Here is a 22,365-nt window from a genome sequence, read left to right as displayed (position 1 = left end):
TTCTTTTGTGATACTTGTCCTTTTTCATTGATCCTTTGCCATACTTATTACCAATATTTCCCATTTCTTTGTTTCTTAATTTTTTTTCTAAAAATTAGCCTCTAATGTTAATTCTTGAAGTAAAAATGAAAATATTAAGAGCAGAAAGTCAAAAGTTAAATAGATTCTCTTATAAAGAAAATGCTGTTTTGTATATTTATATGAATTAAAAGTTTTTTCTCTAAAGTATGTTACTGTAATCATAAAATAATTATATATTGGCTTCTTATCAGGATAAAGTTTTCCAGAAATGGAGAATTAAAATATTTTTATGTAAAGAAACAGAGTAATCTATTTAAACAAAGCTGTTGTTTTTAAAAGGCTGCCAAATTGTTTAATAGCCTTGATTCATAAAAATAAAAACTCTGGATCAACTTTTTCTAGCATGACAGTAACATCTGTACAGACAAAATGTTACTATTTACAAATCAAACATTCCGGCTAATACTGATTGTTTCAAACAAATTTAGACAGTGAAAGTGTTTAATAAAAATATGTTTAAACATAAAACTTGTTTAAAACTTAAAACAATCATACAGTTTTTACAATTACATTGTTAGGCCACATAAATAATTGTTAAAGTAACTCTAAAATCTATTAAGTCATAGCATTATGACAATATAACTGTGAATTTGGTTTTTCTTCTTAAATAGTTGCATGAATTTACATTTCTTCTGCCAGTTTTAAAGTGGGGTCAGAGGATGGGTGGGGGTGACGGTGGTGGGAGACACACCTTTTCATCTTGGTGGGTCTGCCTGAAGAGTCTCATGATCTGTAGTGGACACTTTGGGAACACTTTCACCCTGGGGCTTCTTTCCACAGAATGGTTAACATTTCCTAAAATCCTAGAATCAGTTGGAAAGCTTTTGAAAATGTAAGAATATCCTGACTGTCCCCACCCATATATATTTCAAGTATGGGGCCCAAGGATCTCTAGTTTAAAAAAAAATCCCGCAGTGCTTTTCTGATTCATCCATTGCTTGTTTTTGAGCCAAAGGCATTGAGGATATTTACTCCATTGCCGTGATTATCATTTAGCTCCTTTGTTGAGGGACTACTGTTTGAGCTAGGTGTTAGTGAAGTACATAGATTATATATGTTGTTTGTCCGGGCACAAACTCGTGGCATAGCCATATGAAAGTAGTCTGCGATGAATTGTTGAATCAGTGGACCAGTCAGTCGAAAAGCCAATCAAGAAGGCCTGTAGTTTCAGGCGGGATCCCTGGACCAGGCTGCCAGGGATACGTTATAAAGGCTACAGGGAGGTCTTTAAGGAATCAAGAAATTGTAGAATTTATTGGCATGAATAAATTCATATACTTGGAAGGATAAATGGCCAGTTTTGAAGATAATGAAACCAGATTAATCAGGATGAAAGGTTTATGTTGGGAAGTAATCAGAAATAAATTAAGAAAGATAAGTTTGGGTGCCAGACTTGGTGACATGTTAAAATTAATAAAATATGTTTAAAGGAGGAAAATATTCTGAAATTCAGTATCATGGAAACATCATTTCATTATATCTTTTGCGAATAGAACAGAGTAGACATGGCATCACATTTTATCCTCTGCAGTACTTGCTTTGAAAGATTACCCGGTGGTAAGAATATTGGAGACTTTATTAAATTTTTCAAGCCATTATGGTCACATTAAGTACTTTATTGCTGCAGAACTTAAAAGAATTAATCTCCCTCCTGAGGCACTTTGCCTCTGCCAGGGAATACTTTGGTCATTAGCAAGAACTTTTTTTTATTCTTCCTCAAAGCTGGTATGATGGATATTGTAGGGTGTGGCCAAAGTCTAGAACTTATTTCATCTTGCCCCTCTGTAAATTTAGAGATGCTATAGATATTTTAAATCACAATTTCTTTGGTTGATGCCATAGCATGGTGTTTAAAATCATGAAAACATGAATAATTCACTAGCATTTTCAGTTGTGCGATTCCTCTTTTAAAACTGTATCCTGCTGCTTAGATATACAAAATCTTGGTAACATTTCTTAGACATAAATAACATGTTGCTACTGATGATGGGCGTTTAAATAATTTCATATTAGGTTACCTGTTTCTAGAAAATCTTCTCCAAGAAGTTTATTAATTTTGAGAGCAGAGTTCAACTTTTCCAAATACTAGTGAACTTTTGACTGTTAAGTGACATTTAAATATTCTTTTAAAACTTAAGTATACATTGTTTTCTAATCAGTGTGTATGAATTTACACAGATGTATTTATTTTGTCACTTACTTGGATTTGTCAGATGGCTGAGTGGGGCTACAATTATGGGTAGGGTAACCAGCTTGTTTCAGTTGCTGGGGGTTTTCCCAGTTTTACCATTGAAACCCCTCTGTCCTGGTTAAACCAGGCCACCAACCAGACTCTGACTGTGGGCATTGCTGTATGGCAGAATGAATCTTATTGGCCTCCACGTGGATCAACTCTGTGGCATTTGGCTCTAAAGCAGCTGAGTCAAAGAGTTTAGTTTCTAATTAGGGACTGCTGTGAGAGCTGGATATAAGCAAGGAGGTTATATAATAGCTTTTACCATCTTTTCATAAACTTCACCTTTTAGGATGAAAGAAAGGTATTTCACAAACAGTATGTTGTTAACTGAAGAAGGAACCACCTGTTCACTTCTTCCTGTATTAGAATAAAAAAAATGAGGCTTCTATTAAAATTAAAAAATGTTCTCCATTTTTTAATGGAATGAGAAGCTTAACCATTTGGTTTTTGTACCACCATACCTTCTATTTTAAAGGTGTAGAATTAAAGGAATACATAAGATCAGGAGTAAGACAAGGATGCTCACTTTTATTCAACATGTATTGGAAGTCCTACCAGAGCAGTTAGGCAGGAAAAAGAAATAAAAGGCATCCAAATTGTATGGAAGAAGTAAAACTGTCACTATTTGTAGATGATATGACTTTATATATAGAAAACCTCTAAAGGTTCCACCAAAAAACTGTTAGAACTAATAAGTGAATTCAGTGTAGTTGTAGGGTAAAAAAAAAATCAACACATAAAAATTTGTTGGATTTTTATATATTAACAGCAAACTATCAGAAAGGGAACTTAAATTAAGAAAATAGTCCTATCTATAATTACATCAAAAGAATAAGACACCTAGGAGGAAATTTAAACTAGAAAGTGAAAGGCCTGTCCTCTGAAAACTGTAAGACGTTGATGAAAGAAATTGAAGATACAAATGAAAAGGTGTTCTGTGCTCATGGATTGGAATTAATATTATTAAAATGTCCATATTGCTCACAGAAATCTGTGGATTCAGTGCAACCCCTATCAAAATTCTAATGGCATTTTTCACAGAAATAGGATAAACAATCGTAAAATTTGTGTGGAACCACAAAAGATTTTGACTAGCCAAAACAGTCTTAAGAAAGAACAGAGCTGGAGGCATCATGTTCCCTGATTTCAAACTATACAACAGGGCTATAGTAATCAAACGGTATGGCATTAGCAAAAAAGAAAAATAGACACGTTGATCAGTGGAACAGAATAGAGAGCCTGGGAATAAACTCCTGCATATATGGTAAATTAATTTATGACAAAGGAGGCAGGAATATACAATGGGGAAAGGAAGTCTCTTCAATAAATGGTGTTGGGAAAACTGGACAGCCACATGTGAAAGAATGAAATTGGACCACTACCTATGCCATATGCAAAAATTAACTCAAAATGGACTGAAGAATGTAAGATCTGAAACCATGAAACTTACAGGGAAAACATAGGTGGAATCTCTTTGGCATTGGTCTGGGCAATGATGTTTTCGTACCAGACTCCAAAAACAAAGGCAACAAAGGCAAAAGTAAACAAATGGAACTACATCAAACTGAAACACTTGTGTTCAGTGAAGGAGATCATCAACAAAATGAAAAGGCCACCTACTGAATGGGAGAAGATATTTGCCAATCAGATATCCAATAAAGGGTTAATATCCAAAATATATAAAGAACTCACACAGTTCAATAACCAAAAAACCCAAATAATTTGATTAAAAATGGACAGAAGATCTGAATAGACATTTTTCTAAAGAAGATATAAATAGGGGCGCCTGGGTGGTGCAGTCAGTTAAGCGTCCGACTTCAGCCAGGTCACGATCTCACGGTCCGTGAGTTCGAGCCCCGCGTCAGGCTCTGGGCTGATGGCTCGGAGCCTGGAGCCTGTTTCCGATTCTGTGTCTCCCTCTCTCTCTGCCCCTCCCCCGTTCATGCTCTGTCTCTGTCTGTCCCATAAATAAATAAAAACGTTGAAAAAAAATTAAAAAAAAAAAAATAAAGAAGATATAAATGGCCAACAGGCATGAAAAGATGCTCAACATCACTAATCATTAGGAAAATGCAAATCAAAATCATGAATTGTCACCTTGTACCTTTCAGAATGGCTATTACCAAAATGACAAGAAATAACAAGTGTTGGTGAGGGTGTGGAGAAAAAGTAACCCTTGTATACTATTGGGAGTGTACATTGGTGCAGTCACTGGAGAACAGTATGGAGGTTCCTCAAAAAATTGAAAATATACCACATGACCCATGAGTTCCACTTCTGGGTATTTATTTGAAGGAAACAGAAACACGAATTCAAAAAGATATGAACGTTTATGTTCTAGCAGTATTATTTACAGTAGTCAAGATACGGAAAAAATCGAAGTGTTCATCAGTAGATGAATACACACACACACACAATGGAATAGTGCTCAGCCATAAAAAAGAATAAAATCTTGCCATTTGCAACAACATGGATGGGCCTTGATGGTATTACCCTAAGTGAAATAAGTCCCAGAAAAAGACAAACACTGTATGATTTCACTTACATGTGAAATCAAAAAACAAAACGAATGGACAAAGCCAAGCCAAACTTAGATACAGAGAACAGATTGGTGGTTGCCAGAGAGGAAGGGGAGTGGGCAAAATGAGTAAAGGGGATCAAGAGGTATACACTTTCAGTTATAAAATATATAAGTCATGGCGATGTAATGTAAAGCATAGTGACTATAAGTCAGTAATACTGTGTTGCATATTTGAAAGTTGCCAAGAAAAGATCTTGAAGGTTCTTATCATAAGAAAAAATTTTGTAGCTTTGTATGGTGACAGTTGCTAATTAGACTTGTGGTGATCATTTCATGGTGTATACAAATATTGAATTATTATGTCCTATACCTGAAACCAATATAATGATATATATGAATTATACTGCAATTTAAACAAAAGAAAGGAAAAAACAAGGTACATAGAGAACTAATGGAAAAAAATATGGAGAGAGGCATCTGTGTACCCTGAGTAGAAGTAAGCCATTCATTTGATATGTGAAATGAAACAGAATAAGCCAGCACATTTCTTCCCTGTAATGTGGAATATTTCCCCTGTGTCTTTAGAGAGGTTAAGGAAAAGTTATATCTGACTAGGTGTCCTTTTAAAAGTTTAATTTTTAAAGGTTTCTATGTGGACTGCAAAAAAGGACAGACTCATTGTTCATTATGCCAAATGGCATAGACTCATTTGCAGGGATGACATTATAGTTTTTATATAGAATAGCTGCTATGATTAAAGTATTTTAAATGACATTTTCCCTTGGGGGATGAGGCTTTCCCAGAAAAAAACCCAATTAATTTCTTCCTTACTTAGGTTAAAGTCAATACTGAAAGTCTTCTTATGGGAATAAACGGCTTTGATTTTTCTCTCTAGAAACCTAGCTCTGTCCGCATTGATCAACTGGATCGTGAACAGTTCAACCCTGATGTGATTACTTTTCCGATTATCGTCCATTTTGGGATACGCCCTGCACAGTTGAGTTATGCAGGAGATCCACAGTAAGATATTTCTCAGTGTTTGTCATAGCCAATTTCACCTTCTACTAACAGCTGAATTAGCAGAGGAATACCCTTTAGTGGATGCTTTCTTTGTAAAAAAATTAAGACCTGAAATGAGCCATGTTTCCAAATTTAGGTTACCAAATGAAACACGTTTTGGTAGCTCCTGAAGAATTATTTTCTCTATTGATTTGACTGTAGGTAATTATTATTCAATAGGATTATCCTTGGCAGTTTTGGTCAACATGAGTCCTGTATGTTTTTAACCTTAAGGAACTTTTCCTTTATTCATCATTATAATATTTATTGTTATTATTATTATTTACTTTTCCAGTGTACTCTAGAGGAAAGTAACACCATGTTGGTTCCTAGCACTGCCGGATTTATGCAGAGTTCTATTTTGGGAGGCATCTTAATAAGCTCAGGATCCTATGCAAAGTCAAAGGTTGTGTTCTAAGGAGAAGGCATGACTTCTGACTCTTAGAATTGATGTTACTTTCCACGCTTGAGTTTTTCCAACTCGCTTGTTAGTGTTTTTCTGGGAGAAGCTGAGGATGTGTGGGAATAGAAATAGTACCATTATATTCTTCAGAAGTGTTTGGATTTCCTACCTCGTTAAACAAACGAAAAAATGGTTTCCTGACTTAATTTTTTTTTTTAAGGATTCATAATGGGAGAAAAGGGCATGGGAGATTTTCAATTCATAAATACAATTCTGGCTGATACATTAGAAGAGGCTAAAGGGTTTTGTTCTTTTTTTCCCCCCTTTGGATAAAAGTATGAAGCAGTGAACCAGGCACTGTGTAAGTACTTCTTTCTTTCCTCCATTCTCTAAAAAATTGTTACCAAAAAGGAGAGACCCAGCTAAGGCCAAGAAAGGAGCAGTTTGAATATGACAAAATTCTTTGAAAGTCCCTTCTTGTCAAAAATGTTAGTAGAATGTGATAGGCTGTCGTGGACTCTCCGATGGCAGGACTGTGTGCTGCTAAAGGACCGCATTTCTCTTCATTCCCAGGACGCTTTAACAGGATCCTTTACACTGAGCCAGCTTATCCCATATTTGGCTGCAACAAATAAGCTTATTTTTGTCATGGTAAATACAAGTTGGTGCACACCATTCGTCTTTTTCCTTCTCCAGTGGAGAAATGGAGACAGCTGTGTAGCTTGGGTATTGGCATGGATGGGGTTCTCTTTTCTAATATTCTCCAGCTTTTATTTTCAATGTAGGCAGTTCAGAGACCGACAGTATCCTTGTTAAGTAAGGGATCTTTCTTTCAACAACCTCAGAAAGTACATATTTAAATAAAATAGGTAATGATGAGAAATGATACATATTTCTGTTGGTTTTTATGTTTCTTTGGAATTCTTTCCAGAGAGATTCAGGCATATAGTGACACCTCATTTTCAACACAGACTTATAATAATGAACTTAATTACTAGGTTCCAGATGACTCTTGGTCATCCTGCCCCACTGCCCCCAAATCATATCCTTCCTTAGAATGAAGGTTTGTTACCATTAAGGATCTCCAAAAGAATGTAATTTATGATTCAGCAGGCCTATTAAAACAACTGGTTTTATTGCACTTCGGATTCTCGTTCTCCTTGTCTGAGATGTCTGTCTGTCCTTTTCCTTAGGTACCAGAAACTGTGGAAGAGTTATGTGAAACTTCGCCACCTCCTAGCAAATAGTCCCAAAGTTAAACAAACTGACAAACAGAAGCTGGCACAAAGGGAGGTTGGTATCAAATCCTGTTCTGTGATAAATGATGATGTGCTTCAGATTTATTTCAAGATTATTGCATTACACCATTCTTCTAGAATAAGGTGGAAAAACACTTAAAAATATCATACTTTTTCCTCACATTGGTATATAGATTGATTTTCTTTTCCATCTTTCAGTGTCTAAGCATTTTCCCCCTAAAAAGGCCAGTTTCTTCATGGATTCCTACGATTGGGAATAAATGTATCTTTTAGAAATTTTCCAAATTTTAAAACTTGCTAGGTCAGTTTTTTATCGTTAATTAGACTGCATATAGTACAACGTGGGTCTTACTCAAGTTTCTTCATCTTAAGGTTGTAAAAGATTATCTTCCATATGTCTGTTAGTTTAGTAGGGTGAACTTCTAAGGTTTTATATCCCAAATTCCATATTTTTTTACTAATGGGTAGTATTATCCCTGTATTCCAGGATTATTTATGTTTTAATTCTTAATTCATAATTTTAAGAATAAGTGGATTCAATGTCAACATAGATTTTATCTCATTGAAGTTTTATTCTGCTTTGGTAGTATAAGAGAACCAGACTTTGAAGATGGGAAAAGCGTTTGAATTATGGTCTTGTCCACTTCCTGTGATTTGAGCCAGACATCCTCATTAAAAAGGAGGGAAACAAGGCTAAGAGAGGCTGACTCAAATTTCTCTCTGTTGGTGGACCCAGGGAAATAGGTGCTTGTGTGGACTTCTGAAATACTCCATTGAACTTTCCCCCCAATGGTATTTGGTCTGTGGTAGGCACTTAATGGTGGGAGTGGTGCAGTAGTTGTTATGAGTACCTGTGAGATTCTTATTGAGTAAGCATACAAATATAAAATTATTTTTTTATAATTAGTTTTTTGAAGGGAGGTAAAAGGGAAGAGTCTTGCAAAGTCTTGATTATGTCTTGCAAAAGTTTTGAATCATTGTCTTTTTAAAATAAAATGTACCCCTGCAAGAGTTTTTGTAAGGGTTTTGCAAATTAGAAGCAACATTTAGAATTAGGTGGGTTGCAGGTTAATTTACTGATTGTCTTTCTTAGATGTAAATGCTTAACATAAGGCTTGATATAAATATAATTTTTACATGATGATTTTAAGTCCCAAACATCACATTTTGTTTATCAGTACAAGGTCATTTTTTACTTGAACTCACCAGAGTAGTCGATTTGGTTTAGATTTTTTTTCTTATGTAGTTACCAGGAAAGACCGACTTACACCCAAGGCTTTGAGGATCCTGGCCTTCATTTCAAATAAAATATTGTAATTTGGCATAAAGAGGTTTGAATAGGTTTGAATACCTGAATATAAGGGTGATATTCAGTGAATCCAGCTTATAGTCTAATGCTTGATGTTTGGCTTAATATTACCTTACAACTGTCAGGTTACTTATCGTAATGAGTTCTTTTCTAGGAAGCGCTCCAAAAAATACGACAGAAGAATACAATGAGGCGAGAAGTAACAGTGGAGCTGAGTAGTCAAGGATTTTGGAAAACTGGCATCCGTTCTGATGTCTGTCAGGTGATGACGCCTCTGAGAACACAATTATACCTATATATCTCTTTTTTTAAAAGGCATCTGCCACTGAAGTTTTCCTAATTTCCATGAATTTCCGTAGAACATACTGTCTTATAGCTAAATGGAACACCAACCATAAATTGTTTTCTATTGTTTGGGTTTTGTTTTTGTGTCCATTTTCATGTTGTCTTGTTCAGTTTTGTGTGTGTGTGTGTGTGCACGTGTATGTGTGTGCCACTGCGTGTGTACATGTGTGCATGTGTGCAGTGGTGGGCAGTTACTTGGTAGTACTAAATTCTGTCTCTGCATGTTGAGTGAAGGCAAGTCTGTTCTTGAAATGCCCCCGCCTGTTCGCAGCACCTGTGTGGGTGCTTCTGAAAAGAGCTCCAGCAGCTCTACAGGCAGACTCCTGAAGGTGGTGTGTACAAACTTTCCAGACGGATGACGCAAACTTACACTTTAGAGAATTGAAGGCATTAATGAACAGAATCAGTGTAAATTTCATATTTGAGCCAAATGATAATAGTTTTTGATGGGTGAACTAATAGAAGAACAAGTCAGCTATATATGACTGTCTCACTAGTAACTATTTTTGTTTTCCCTATGAGTGGAATTTATACCAGATTAGAGATTCCTAAAACCGAGCATATTCCTGGGCTCTTCACTTGATTCTTTTGTTATGATTGGTACTGGTTATGCTCCATGGGAATTACAGTAGCAGAAATGAGTACACAGGCAGGGATCAAGTAATGTAGTTCACTGTGTTCAGGCTTTTGGAAGAATACTTACAGGCTTCCACTTAATTCTGTTTTGATGGTAGTATATATTGTAATCAGTTCAAGCAGTCTTAGGAATTTATTTCATCATAATGAGGTTTATTTTTTCCTTAAGTCGGTGTTGGCATTTAATTATTATATTGAACAGTGGGATTTAATCTTATCATTAAATGTATTGCTGTGTAATTCATTTATGTTGTGATGTCTGGAGCTACATATTTTTGTGTTAAGATTAATTGCTATTGATGCAGTGTTACTAAATAGTTTGAGAATAGTTACCAACAGTGGCAACCACCTATATCTACCAAGTCTTCAGTTACTTTGTTAACTGACCAATTTTTTTTTTTTTTTTTTACCATAAGTACTTTCAGGAGTGAGTATCTCTGTTGATTCTTTCTTAAAGCCACTTGAAGCCATGATACTCAGGTTTTCAGTTTCTCCCAAACCAACATAATGTCATCCTAAGGTAGACATTATAAGAACAATATGCGGAATGTTCAACAATCTGTTCAAAATCTGGTGCTTTCAGTGATAAGTCAGAATTGATAGAGACATCATAAAATTGTGGAACATTATAAACTGGAAGGAACCTTAGAGATCTTTCAGTTCAGTGGGTTTTAAACTTGTGTGTGTGTGTGTGTGGTTTTTTTTTTTTTTTTTTTTTTGACAAAACCCTATGGAGCCCTAATTTGTTTTTGTTTTTTTTTTTTTTTTTAATTTTTTTTTTTTCCAACATTTATTTATTTTTGGGACAGAGAGAGACAGAGCATGAACGGGCGAGGGGCAGAGAGAGAGGGAGACACAGAATCGGAAACAGGCTCCAGGCTCTGAGCCATCAGCCCAGAGCCCGACGCGGGGCTCGAACTCCCGGACCGTGAGATTGTGACCTGGCTGAAGTCGGACGCTCAACCGACTGCGCCACCCAGGCGCCCCGAGGAGCCCTAATTTGTAAAAAGATAGAAAATAACTAAGGGGTGGTGGGAGTGGAGGGAGTATCCTGTTGTATTGATTTCCACCCTTGTAGCAGGCCCTAAGGCAGTTTTGTTCCACTGGACACAATTTTGTTTAAAGTATTGAGCCCTTGGGGCACCTGGGTGACTAAGTCAGTTAAGCATCCATTCTTGATCTGATCTTGATTGGCTTGGGTCATGATCTCACTCGTTGTGAGATTGAGCCCCACCTCGGCTCTGTGCTGGGCAGTTGGCTCCATGCTGGGCAGTTGGCTCCATGCTGGGCTTGGAGCCTGCTTAAGATTCTCTCCATCTCCTTCTGCCTTTCCCCATCCTCAAAATAAATAAATAAATACATACATACATACATACATACATACATACATACATACATAAGTGTATAAATAAATAAATAAATACAAAATTAAATTAAGATAAAATAAAACAAAGAGCCCTTTTCCCCCCTTTCTTTTCGGTGAAATGTGTGCATATGGGTGCTGAATAATCTTTTCCACTGCAGTTCTGTGTTTTTTCAGCTGTGTCACAGATTTCTTATTCTGGCTTGTCAGCTAGATTAGAAGTAGCTGGAGGACTAGGTTATCATCTCTTTATGTATTATATTTAACCTTCTGTCTGGAGATTGGCAGGCAAAAGCACTCAGTTAATTCCTTTTACTAACTGGTCAGAGAAATTGGACCCTGATTAAAACTCCTGCCAAGGTGAGTACTCCTTGATCTAATAATAGTCCTTTGCTCTGAAGGACTCCCACTCTCCCAAAGACAACTGCCATCTGTTTAGAAGCCATGCTTCCAGTCTCCAATCCTATTTTTTACAAGTAATGTTGGCTTTATTTAATTTCTTATCCTAGAATAAATGTTTCTTTTTGTGTGTGTTCCTGAAATCAGATGGCAGGTGGCATGTAATAATGCAGTTTAAAACATTCAAACTAAAGGCGTTTAGTATGTTTGGTAATGAAGAATAAGAATCTGAGAAAGAGCAGTTAAATGAAGTTATACACTGAATACTTTGAGTAATCCTGAAGCCTGTGAATAGGTAGACTCATACCTAATTTTTTTTTTTAAGTTATTTATTTATTTTGAGACAGAGAGCACACAAGCAGAAGAGGGGCAGAGAGAGTGGGAGAGAAAGAGAATCCCCAGCAGGCCCCGCCCTGACAGTGCAGAACCTGATGCAGGGCTTGGACCCACGAACCACAAGATCATGACCTGAGCCGAAACCCAAGTCAGATGCTTAACTGACTGAGCCAGCCAGGCGCCCCTCACACTTAATTTTAAGGGGAAAAAAACCACTTCTCTAAAATTCTCAGGGGTTGGGCAGGGGAAGGATTCTCTATTTGGTAACACATTGATGTAGAACCCACTGTTCATAAGTAATAATTGCTACTAGGTTGCTGGCAAAAGCCTTTTGATGTTATCTTGCTGCCTCTGAGATGAAACTGTTGTCACACATCTGAGGTGGAGAAACTTAAGTACCAGCCCTTTATTCTAGATGTATAACCTCCCACCAGAGAAGTTACAGGGTTGTTATGAGGTTAGAAAATTCTATCTAATGCTCCAACCAATGTGAGGAGGAATGGGAAGCTAGGTGTGGGCCTGTAACCTATAATTACATGTGAACTAAATGCAGACTTGAGACTGTGTTTAGAGACAAACTATTGAAAGATTTATTCTGTGTTGCTGTTTATTAGAGTGAATTCTAGGTAACATGGGAGGAAAAAAAGCAAGAATTAAAACCTGAAACCAAGGCTGAAAAATTCAACAGTAGGACTCAGAAAAGGAAGAAAGGCAGCATGTTGCTACAGGATCTGTATTTTAAGAGTGGGGTTCTGCCCACTGAGGTTGAATTGGTATCTTATAGAAGTAGGTGCCTGTACCCTCTGCTATGGTAAGGAGGTAGATGGTCCATGGGAATCAATAAACTGAACCATAAGAATGGAGAATGGATAAATGTGACAAACAGAGACATCAAAAAAGAAGCAAGGAATCTGCTACCATTATGGTGATATAGCCCATATAAGGCTTATCCCAAACTGGGGAGATGAACTAATTGAGAAAACTAAGGAGGCACAGGTGCATGGAGAATTGCTGTTGGTGCTAGGGAGACAAGCTGAGTTGTGGTGGTTGGTCTTTGTACTGGGTAGATCCAGGGCTATATTTGGATGCATTAATAGCTGTGCTGTCTTCCCATAGTAACTCTGGAATGAAATGGAGGGCTGCCTTGCTGGATCACAATAACTGATACTCGCTTCATGATTTATCAAGGGGACTGAACAGTGTAAAGAAATATCTCTAGGGATTAAGAGTTTTGGACAACACATTGAAGGAATCATTTTCTAAGTTTGAACTTGGGAGAGAAAATGGAGATTTATACCTCTGAGAGACATATGGCTTCACAGTTACTGATAACAAATTTTTGGACAATGAGAGGTACTTATTTTTTTATTTTATTTTTTTGAACTGGAGATGTCGTGCTTCTCGTAATGGAAGAAAAGGAGATTTTGCTTTGATGGCTGACTGGCCTTATAGAGAACTGTTAAAATTACATTTTTATTATACAAATGTCAGACATATAAAAGGTCAGGGAGAAAAGTGTAATGAACTCTATGTAGTCCTCACACAGCCTCAGTGGTTATCAGCAGCATTTCTGTAATATCAAATACCAGCCAGTGTTCATGTTTTCCTGTTAGATCTGTGTCAGTCTGCTTGAATTGGGATTCAAACAAGATTCATACATTGTGATGAGTTGATGTATTTTAAGTCTCTTTACCCTAAGTTCTCATTCCATTTTCCCTTTGTTTTCCTTGCAAATTTTTGTTGTTGAAGAAACTCAAAGCTCATGTTCAGTAATGGAAGTGTTCCTGCGGTCTGATCTGATCTGAATTTTGCTGATTGTAACTTGATGGTATCATCTAACATGTGCTTCTCTCCCTTGTATATCCTATACATTGTTATAAACTGCTGTCTAATACAATACTACTGGCTACACATGGGTTTATAAACTTAATTAGAATTAAATGAAATTAGGGGTGCCTGGATATCTAAGGGTCTGACTTAGACTCAGGTCATGGTCTCACGGTTTGTGAATTCAAGCCCCATGTTGGGCTCTGTGCTGACAGCTCAGAGCCAGGAGCCTGCTTTGGATTCTGTGTCTCCCTCTCTTTGTGCCCCTCCCCCACTTGTGCTCTGTCTCTCAAAAATAAATAAATGTGAAAATATTTTTTTTAGAATTAAATGAAATTAAAAATTCAGTTCTTAGTTGTCCTAGCCACAGTTCCAGCTCTTATTAGACACATCTTGCTATTGCCTGTTATAACAGCAGAAATGCAGAATATTTTCATCATCATAGGACGTTCTGTCGAATGGCACTGATCACTTGTAAGTATATTTTTTTTGCGCAACCTACTCTTAAGTGGTAGTGTGGTGTCTCTCTCCCTGTCTCTTTTTATTGTAAGTGGATTATTTAAGGGTGCCTGGGTGGCTCAGTCAGTTAAGCATCCATCTGACTTCGACTCAGGTCATGATCTCATGGTTCTTGAGTTTGAGCCCTGCGTTGAGCTCTGTGCTGACCGCTGACACCTGGAGCCTGGAGCCTGCTCTGGATTCTGTGTCTCCCTCTCTCTCTGCCCCTCCCCCTCTCACACTCTGTGTCTTTCTCTCTCACAAATAAATAAACATTAAAAAAAAATTGTAAGTGGATTATCCAAACATTTAATAGTTCTTTTAGAGAGTAAATTCTGTTCATAGAAATCTGACTTAATCAGACCATTTTTCAATTGAAGAAATAAGTCTTTGAATTGGAATGTATTTCTCCCCAGTCGTATACCTTATTTTAAAAATTGAAGTATAGTTGACATAAAATTAAATTAGTTTCACGTATACAACATAGTGATTCAGCAACTGTATACATGATGAAATACCACAATAAGTGTATTACAGTATTATTGACAATATTCCGTATGGTATGCTTTTTACCTCTGTGACTTATTTATTTTATAACTGGAAGTTTGTAACTCTTAATCCCCTTTACCTATTTCGTCCATTTTCCTAATCCCCTCCTGTTGGCAATCTCCAGTTTGTTTTCTATATTTATGAGTCTTTCTCTCTTTTGTTATTGTTTGTTCATTTGTTTTGTTTTTTAGATTCTACATGTAAGTAAGTCATAAGGTTTTTTGCCTTTCTCTGTCTGGCTTATTTCACTTAGCATAATACCTTCTGGGTCCATCCATGGTCTCTCTTGTGTGTAGCATTTTTAGTCACTAATGAATTATGACCTAGACCCAGTAATTCACTAAGAGCTTCCAAAGTGATATTTTAATTCTGTCTTTCTGCATTTATTAGTTAGAATACTTTAAAAAAGAATCTTTCCCTCATCAACTATTTGATATTCATACCAAAAAAAGTACTCATTTTTCTTTAATACACTAATAATAGTCCCAGGATAACAATATTAATGGCACCGATTATGGGAAGCAGTTGTTTGGGGGTATTCCTTTTTATCTGTGATTATCTACAGATATGACACAAGGCATGCACACACATTACTGTGGTTTGGTCGCTTGTGCTTGTATCACAAACTGGGTACACAGATTCATTTATTTCATTTGACTTTTGATTTAAAGTGTTTCTTTTAGAAAGTATTGTTTTGTAAACCTGTAAAATATTTTCCATGTTTCCAAACTCAGGTTTATAAAGCCAAGTCTGTTTTAAAATAATCTAATTTGTATCTCTTTCCTCTACTCCTTTCTTGCCACTCTGCACCCCTAAGGGTAGCCATCTTTTAGAAATGGTTTAATTTTTTCCTTTAATATAAGAAAACACAGACACACGCGCGCGCACACGCACGCATACATTCTTTGTATGTTTGGCCTCCCCGCTGTCAAACTGTTTTTTGTTACGTGGTCCCTGTGAGCTCCATTTTCGTTGTTTGTTTGTTTGTTTTCTCTTTTTTTTCTTTTTTTCTTTTTACATCTCTTTGTATTCGGGAAGGTTCATAATTCTGTATGAATGGTTATCTTTTTATTAACATCTTTGTAGTCTAATGAAACTTCTCCCTCCCCTCCTATGTGTGTCCCATTGCCCATTATTGAAAATAAATGATTATTATTTCTTGTGCTTCTCTCTCTCATCCAGCACCTAATTTGAAGTGATTATCCTTTTTTAAAAAATGTTTATTTATTTTTCAGAGAGAGAGAGAGTGAGCACGAGCAGGGGAGGGGCAGAGAGAGAGGGAGACAGAATCCAAAGCAGTCTCTAGGCTCTGAGCTGTCAGCCCAGAGCCCAACATGGGGCTTGAACTCATAAACTGAGAACATGACCTGAGCTGAAGTCGAATGCCCAATTGAGCCACTCTGGTGCCCCTCAAGTGATTATCCTTTTGTTGCAAGTTAGTATTTATGAGACACACAGCAGCCTCATCCCTACTCTTCATGGACTTCACGTTCTCCCCTCATTTTCTGATAGTTGTAGTAATCTGTTAGAGTATTAGGCATTTTCTATAATGTTGACTCACTTATTGATTATCTGTAGTTAAAAATATATTTGAAGGTAATTGCTAGTTTATATGGCAGTGTATATCCCCCTTGTTTTGATTGTCTGAGTTCCTTTCTGGCAGATTCCTTAAGAAGGGCTTATTGAAACAATTATCCTTAAGGTCCTGCATGTTCCTAACCCTTTGTCTTTAAATATAAAGGCCACTTAAACTGGATTTAAAATTTGTGAGTTATGTTTTCTTTTTTTAACATCTTAAATGTGTTCTCTTTGTTATCTGGCGTAAAGCTCTGTTGTCAAAAGTGTGATAATATGAATTTTATAAGTGACTTGGCCCTTTTGTCTCAGTGCCTAAAGGATTTTTTTCCTTTAAAAACTAATAATAGCCATACTAGAATATGTCTCAGCTTTTTTGGTTACTTTTTTCAGATATGCTGTGTACCCTTCAGTATATACTTTCAAGTTGTCTTTTATCTCAAATGTTTTCTTGAATTACATATTTCATTATTCTGTCCTGTTGTATTGATTTTCTTTAAGGATTCATGTTATATGCACTTTGTACCTTCTTTGTTTATCTTCTGTATCTATCATTTTCTTTTGAATCCTTCATTTCTTTTTGATTTTTTTATTTCTCTAAAATTTTGCCTTTTTCCATCTTTTATTTCTCAAAGGCACTATCCATTGGTTAATTTGCTGTTCATTCTCTTTAGTCTGTATTCTTAAAATGATTTTTTCCTTTTGTGTCTTTTCTCTGAGGTTTGTCACTTTTTTTCAAATCTTCCTTTCCTCCAGTCATTTCATTTCCGAATTAATGTAAATGTAATACTTATTTGTAGGGTTTTTTTTTTAATTGCTTCCTTTGTTTTCTTAATTTTGTTTATCTTATTTTGAAATGTTAGGTTACAGCTTTCATCTGTTTTGTTGGCATGTTTTTCTGGCTTTATTTTTTAATTATCTGAGGAATCTTATTCTGTTCTTTCCATTTTCTGATAAAATCCTTGGATGGGGTATGATCATGATTTTGTATTGCTCTTCAAGTTAAATAATGTTAGATAAGTAAGTGAAATATTTTCTCGTACTTTTAGGAGGGAGGTAGAAGTCAGATTAACTTTTCACGGTTAAAGAGCCCCTCCTGCTGCTTTTGCAAAGTGATAAAAGACATGGCTTCATAATATCTGAGACCTGCCCTCTCTGCTTTCCTCCCCTACTTTTATCTGGACTTTCTCTTTCTTTTGCCCTTTATTCTTCCTCTCTTGCTTAAATGTGGCTTTTACTGTCCGTACTTGCTTCACCATGGGACTTTATCCTCGAAGGGAACTTCAGTTTTTAATTTTGAGTATTTATAGGGCCTTAGCTTCTCTGGCAGCATTACACTGTCCTCTTGTACTCACCCGGTAGATTGGAATCTGCAGAGCCCTCTCCAGTTTTGGTCACAGTTTTATTTTTTTTTATTTTTAAAAAATGTTTATTTTTGAGAGTGATGGAGATAGAGTGTAAGCAGGGGAGGAGCAGAGAGCGAGGAAGACACAGAATCCCAAGCAGGCTCTGGGCTGTGAGCTGTCAGCACAGAGCCTGATGTGGGGCTTGAACCCGCAGACCATGAGATCATGACCTGAGCTGAAGTCATGAATGCTTAACCAACTGAGCCCCCCAGGTGCCCCACAAAGTTTGATAATATAAAAAAGGGCACCTAGGTGGGTCAGTCGGTTGAATATCCAACTCTTGCTTTTGCCCTGGGTCATGATTCCAGGGTTTTGAGATTGAGCCCCACGTCAGGTTCTGTGCTGAGTGTGGAGCCTGCTTAAGATTCTTTCTCTTTCTCCCTCTGCCCCTTTCCCCTGCTCATGCTTGCTCACTCCCTCTAAAATAAATAAAATGAAAAAAAAAAAAAAAAAAACAACAACTGAGCTAGAGATTTTAACAGTCTTATACATAATGTTGAGACTTTGTTGTCTAGGTTACAAGATGGGCATGGGTCATATATAGCTTTTAGTGATATTCACAAGAAACACTCATATCTGTAAAGATAAACTAGTATTATTTGGAGCAAGTTTAGAGGAAGTAGTGAAAGGAATCAGAGCTGTTTGACATGAGTAAAGGTTAAAGGAAATAAGACTTAGGTTAGTGAAGAAAAGATGTGGAGACATTACCATTAAATGTTTTTTTTTGTTTTTTTTTTTTTGTTTTTTGTTTTTTTTTGTCCCCAAGGGTATAACTAGGTTTCAAGGGATAAACCTCCAAGAGATAGATTTAGATTAAATGTTGATAATAACTTTCTAATCACCAGAGTACTCTAAAGAGGGTGTTCTTTCCTTTTTAAAGAATTTTTTATTAGAGTGCCTTGGTGGCTCAGTCGGTTGAGCGACTGACTCTTGATATTGGCTCTGGTCATGATCTCATGGTCGTGAGACCAAGCCCCGCTTTGGGCTCTGTGCCAACAGCTTGGAACCTGCTTCGGATTCTCTCCCTCTCTCTCTACCCCTCCCCTGCTTTTCCATTGCTCTCTCTCTCTCTCTCTCTCAAAATAAGTAAGTATTTAAAAAATTATTTTTTATTGTTTTTAATTTTTTTAAGTTTATTTGTTTATTTTGAGAGAGAGAGAGAGAGAGAGAGCACAAGCAGGGGAGGGGCATAGAGAGAGGGAGGGAGAGGGAGGGAGAGGGAGAGGGGGAGAGAGAGAGAGAGAAAGAGAAAGAGAAATCCAAGCAGGCTCTGTGCCATCAGCACAGAGCCCAATGTGGGACTTGAATTCATGAACCGAGAGATCATGACCTGAGCCAAGGTGGAGAGTCGAATGCTCATCTGACTGAGCCACCCAAGTGCAGCCCGACCCAGCATTTTCTTTATTAAGTATAGTTGACATACAATGTTATGTTAGTTTTAGCTGCACAACATGGTGATTGAACAGTTCTGTATATTACATAGTGCTCACTGTGATAAGTGTAGTCATGATCTGTCATCATACGTTATTACAACATTATTGACTGTATTCCCAATACTGTACTTTTCATCTCTGTGACTTAATGTATTTATAACTGAAAGTTTATACCTTTTAATCTTTCACCCATGCTCCACCCCCTTTCCCTCTGGCAACCACCAGGGTGTTCTCTGTACTAATTTCATTTGTTCGTTTTGGTTTTTTTAGATTCCATATAGAAGTGAGATCATATGGTATTTGTCTTTCTCTGAGTGATTTATTTCAGTTAGCATAATACCCTGAAGAGGGTGTTATTTTCTTGACAGGGGATGATCTCTTACTGGAGGTATTAAAAAAATAATTCATCAGTTTGAGTTCATACTTAAAGAAGATAGTTGCACTGTGTAGTCTTCATGACCCTTCTACCTTGAGTTTTTAGCATCAACTCCCTTGAGCTTTCTGCAATTTAAATGCCTGGAAAGTGATACCAGACATTGGTCACAAGTTTGTTTCCCTATTAACATGTTCTTTAATGCAGCACTTATGAGAACAACATGGAGGAAATGCCAATACTTCTGATCATGATGGCATATCTCTGGGAAGCCCTTGAGGGCAGAGAGTGTCTATCTTTTTTCTCTTCCACAACCCTAGTAAGCCTTGCACATGGAGGTGCTCAATATGTATTTATTGAATTGAAATGGAAAAAAGGACTTCCTCTTGATTGGAGTTCCTAATTGGGAGCATTGATCTTTACTTATAAGTTAATAATACAGGAGACTGATTTCTGCATTTTCAAGCAAATCCATTTTCATGTATTTTTAAACAATGCCATCTGAAAATACTTCAAAGAGTAAAATGATATAAAGCGTATGTCAGTCATTCTGTGGGCTGTGCCCATCCTCTAGGTTCTGATGAATAAGATGAATAAGAATGACTCCTTTCTCTCAAGTTCTAGGGAAATATTATTAAGAAAAAGAGAAGGCTATGCCTTTTATGAAATTATTTCCAATAAGGCATCTTTATAGCCAAATGAGAAGTGATTGAAACGAAAGTAAAAGTTCCATGTCCTCAGGTGACTTACCTGTATTGGTGGTTTTATAAAAGTCATCCTCAGATTATTAGATCATTAAGTATTAAACATGGAATGGCCCTTTGAGATCATCTGGCTGAGAAGTTCTTACCTGGAGGATAGTGATAGGCTTTTAGGGGTCTGTGAACCCATTAAAATTGCATACCTTTTTTTTACGTGTTTATGCACATAGGCATTTTTCTGGGAAACAGTCATTTTCCTTAGATTCTCAAAAAAGTCTTGACCTTGACAAAGTTTCAGAATTTGTAAGTCCTAATCCATTCTCTTGGAATTAAAGGCAGGAGGCCCAGAAATTCTGATGACTTGCTGAGATTACCCTGCTGTATCCTGTTGAAGCCGGGCTACTCCTACCTGAGTGAGGCTGAGAGGCCTTGTGCTGAGCATTTTTTTGTATTTGCTCATTTCATCCTTTTAACCACCCCCCCCCCCCCCCCGCAAAAAAAAAAAAAGTAGCTATACTGATTATTCCCATTCGGTAGGTGAGAAAACTGAGAGAGGGAGGTTAAATAACTCCCCTGTCAAGTCCCACAATTAATGAGTGACAGCAGGAATCAGACCTGGGCACTGTGATTCCTGAGACTACACCCTTCGTAACTATAGTCCACCACCCCTCATATGGGATTCGCAAAGATGCAATCTGGGATGGAAAATGGTTCTTGTTTGTTGTAAGTTAGATGAAGCATTTTTAGAAGTTTTTATAGAGTTAAACATATTGAAATTTTCTTTCCTAGCATGCAATGATGTTGCCTGTTTTGACCCATCATATCCGCTACCACCAATGCCTAATGCATCTGGACAAATTAATAGGATATACTTTCCAAGATCGTTGTCTGTTACAGGTAAGAATTACTCTCCTGTACACTCATAATGACAAAATAGGGGTAATTCATCTTGCAGGTTACAAATGGAACATTGAGATTCTCCGTTCTGGGAGATAATGAGGACGTTTAGAAACATAGCTCTCCATTACTCTGGTCTCTGGTTGCCACTTTTAAACACTTTTTCTCACTTTTTTTTTTTTTTTTTTGACACTGTCTTTAAAGAAACAGGCTAAAATTTGCCTGTCAAACCTGAGTCCCTTCTTTCAGCCTTCCCTTCTCTATGGCTCTTCTTTTCACGTGATGACTATCCTAGTTCTCCTTTGAAAGATGTGAATTTTTAGGTTTCTTTTCAGAAGAGGACTTGTACTAGAGCTCTGGTACAAGCTCTGACACTGGAAGAGAGAAGATGGAAAGATGAGGGCTTAAAATTTGACTGGATACATAGATCTCTTTCCTGTTTCATTTGAAATGGTTTAAAGATGGCACTTCTGAGTTAAACTAAATTTATTTCATTGAAATTTTAGCTGGCCATGACTCATCCAAGTCATCACTTAAATTTTGGAATGAATCCTGATCATGCCAGGAATTCTTTATCTAACTGTGGAATTCGGCAGCCCAAGTATGGAGATAGAAAAGTTCATCACATGCACATGCGGAAAAAAGGTATGTTTGGATTCTACCATTGTATTTTGGCCTGTGTTCTCTATTGTAAACTAAATCCTCATGATATGACTGTTTTATACTCTCATTCCTTACTGCTTTATGACCCATATATAACAGCATTCACTTTGAGCATTATTATAAGGATGGATACAATTTTTAGAAAAATTTGTTGCTCCCTTTCAAGTGCTTTAAGTAACTTTAGTTGATCACACTTGTAGACATGCAGATATTAAACCTTTTGAAATCAAATTGGGGTAAAATAGATAATTATCTATCTGTCATATCATGATCCTAGAATGGTTCTAACAGTATTTATTTGTGTATTTTTTTAATAGGAATTAACACCTTAATAAATATTATGTCACGTCTTGGACAAGATGATCCAACTCCCTCAAGGTAAAGTAACTTTTCTTAGTAACAGCCTTATTGAGATATAATTCACATACCATATAATTCACCCATTTAAAGTATACAATTCAGTGGTTTTTAGAATGTTTACACAATGGTGCAACAC

The 22,365-nt window shown here is 36.7% G+C and overlaps 1 protein-coding gene across 7 annotated transcripts in view; it reads left to right on the top strand.

Moving 5' to 3' along the window:
- The window catches only part of DROSHA (drosha ribonuclease III), a 127,871-nt gene that overhangs the window by 55,669 nt on the left and 49,837 nt on the right, over window positions 1–22,365 (top strand). For 6 of the 7 annotated variants that reach the window (XM_086676407.1, XM_086676417.1, XM_086676419.1 and 3 more), the window contains 6 exons: window positions 5,734–5,858; window positions 7,494–7,593; window positions 9,023–9,130; window positions 21,099–21,206; window positions 21,713–21,851; window positions 22,187–22,247. In XM_086676407.1, the coding sequence (XP_086532533.1) occupies window positions 5,734–5,858; window positions 7,494–7,593; window positions 9,023–9,130; window positions 21,099–21,206; window positions 21,713–21,851; window positions 22,187–22,247 (641 nt within the window). The remainder of the gene's footprint in view (window positions 1–5,733; window positions 5,859–7,493; window positions 7,594–9,022; window positions 9,131–21,098; window positions 21,207–21,712; window positions 21,852–22,186; window positions 22,248–22,365) is intronic. The other variant, XM_086676415.1, reaches the window with a different exon arrangement.

The sequence above is a fragment of the Puma concolor genome, chromosome A1 (genome assembly GCF_028749965.1).
Source record: "Puma concolor isolate L17-30 chromosome A1, mPumCon1.1.hap2, whole genome shotgun sequence".
Classification (NCBI taxonomy): Eukaryota; Metazoa; Chordata; class Mammalia; order Carnivora; family Felidae; genus Puma; species Puma concolor.
The sequence above is the reverse complement of the archived record's forward strand: the minus strand, read 5'-3'. Positions and strand labels throughout refer to the sequence as shown.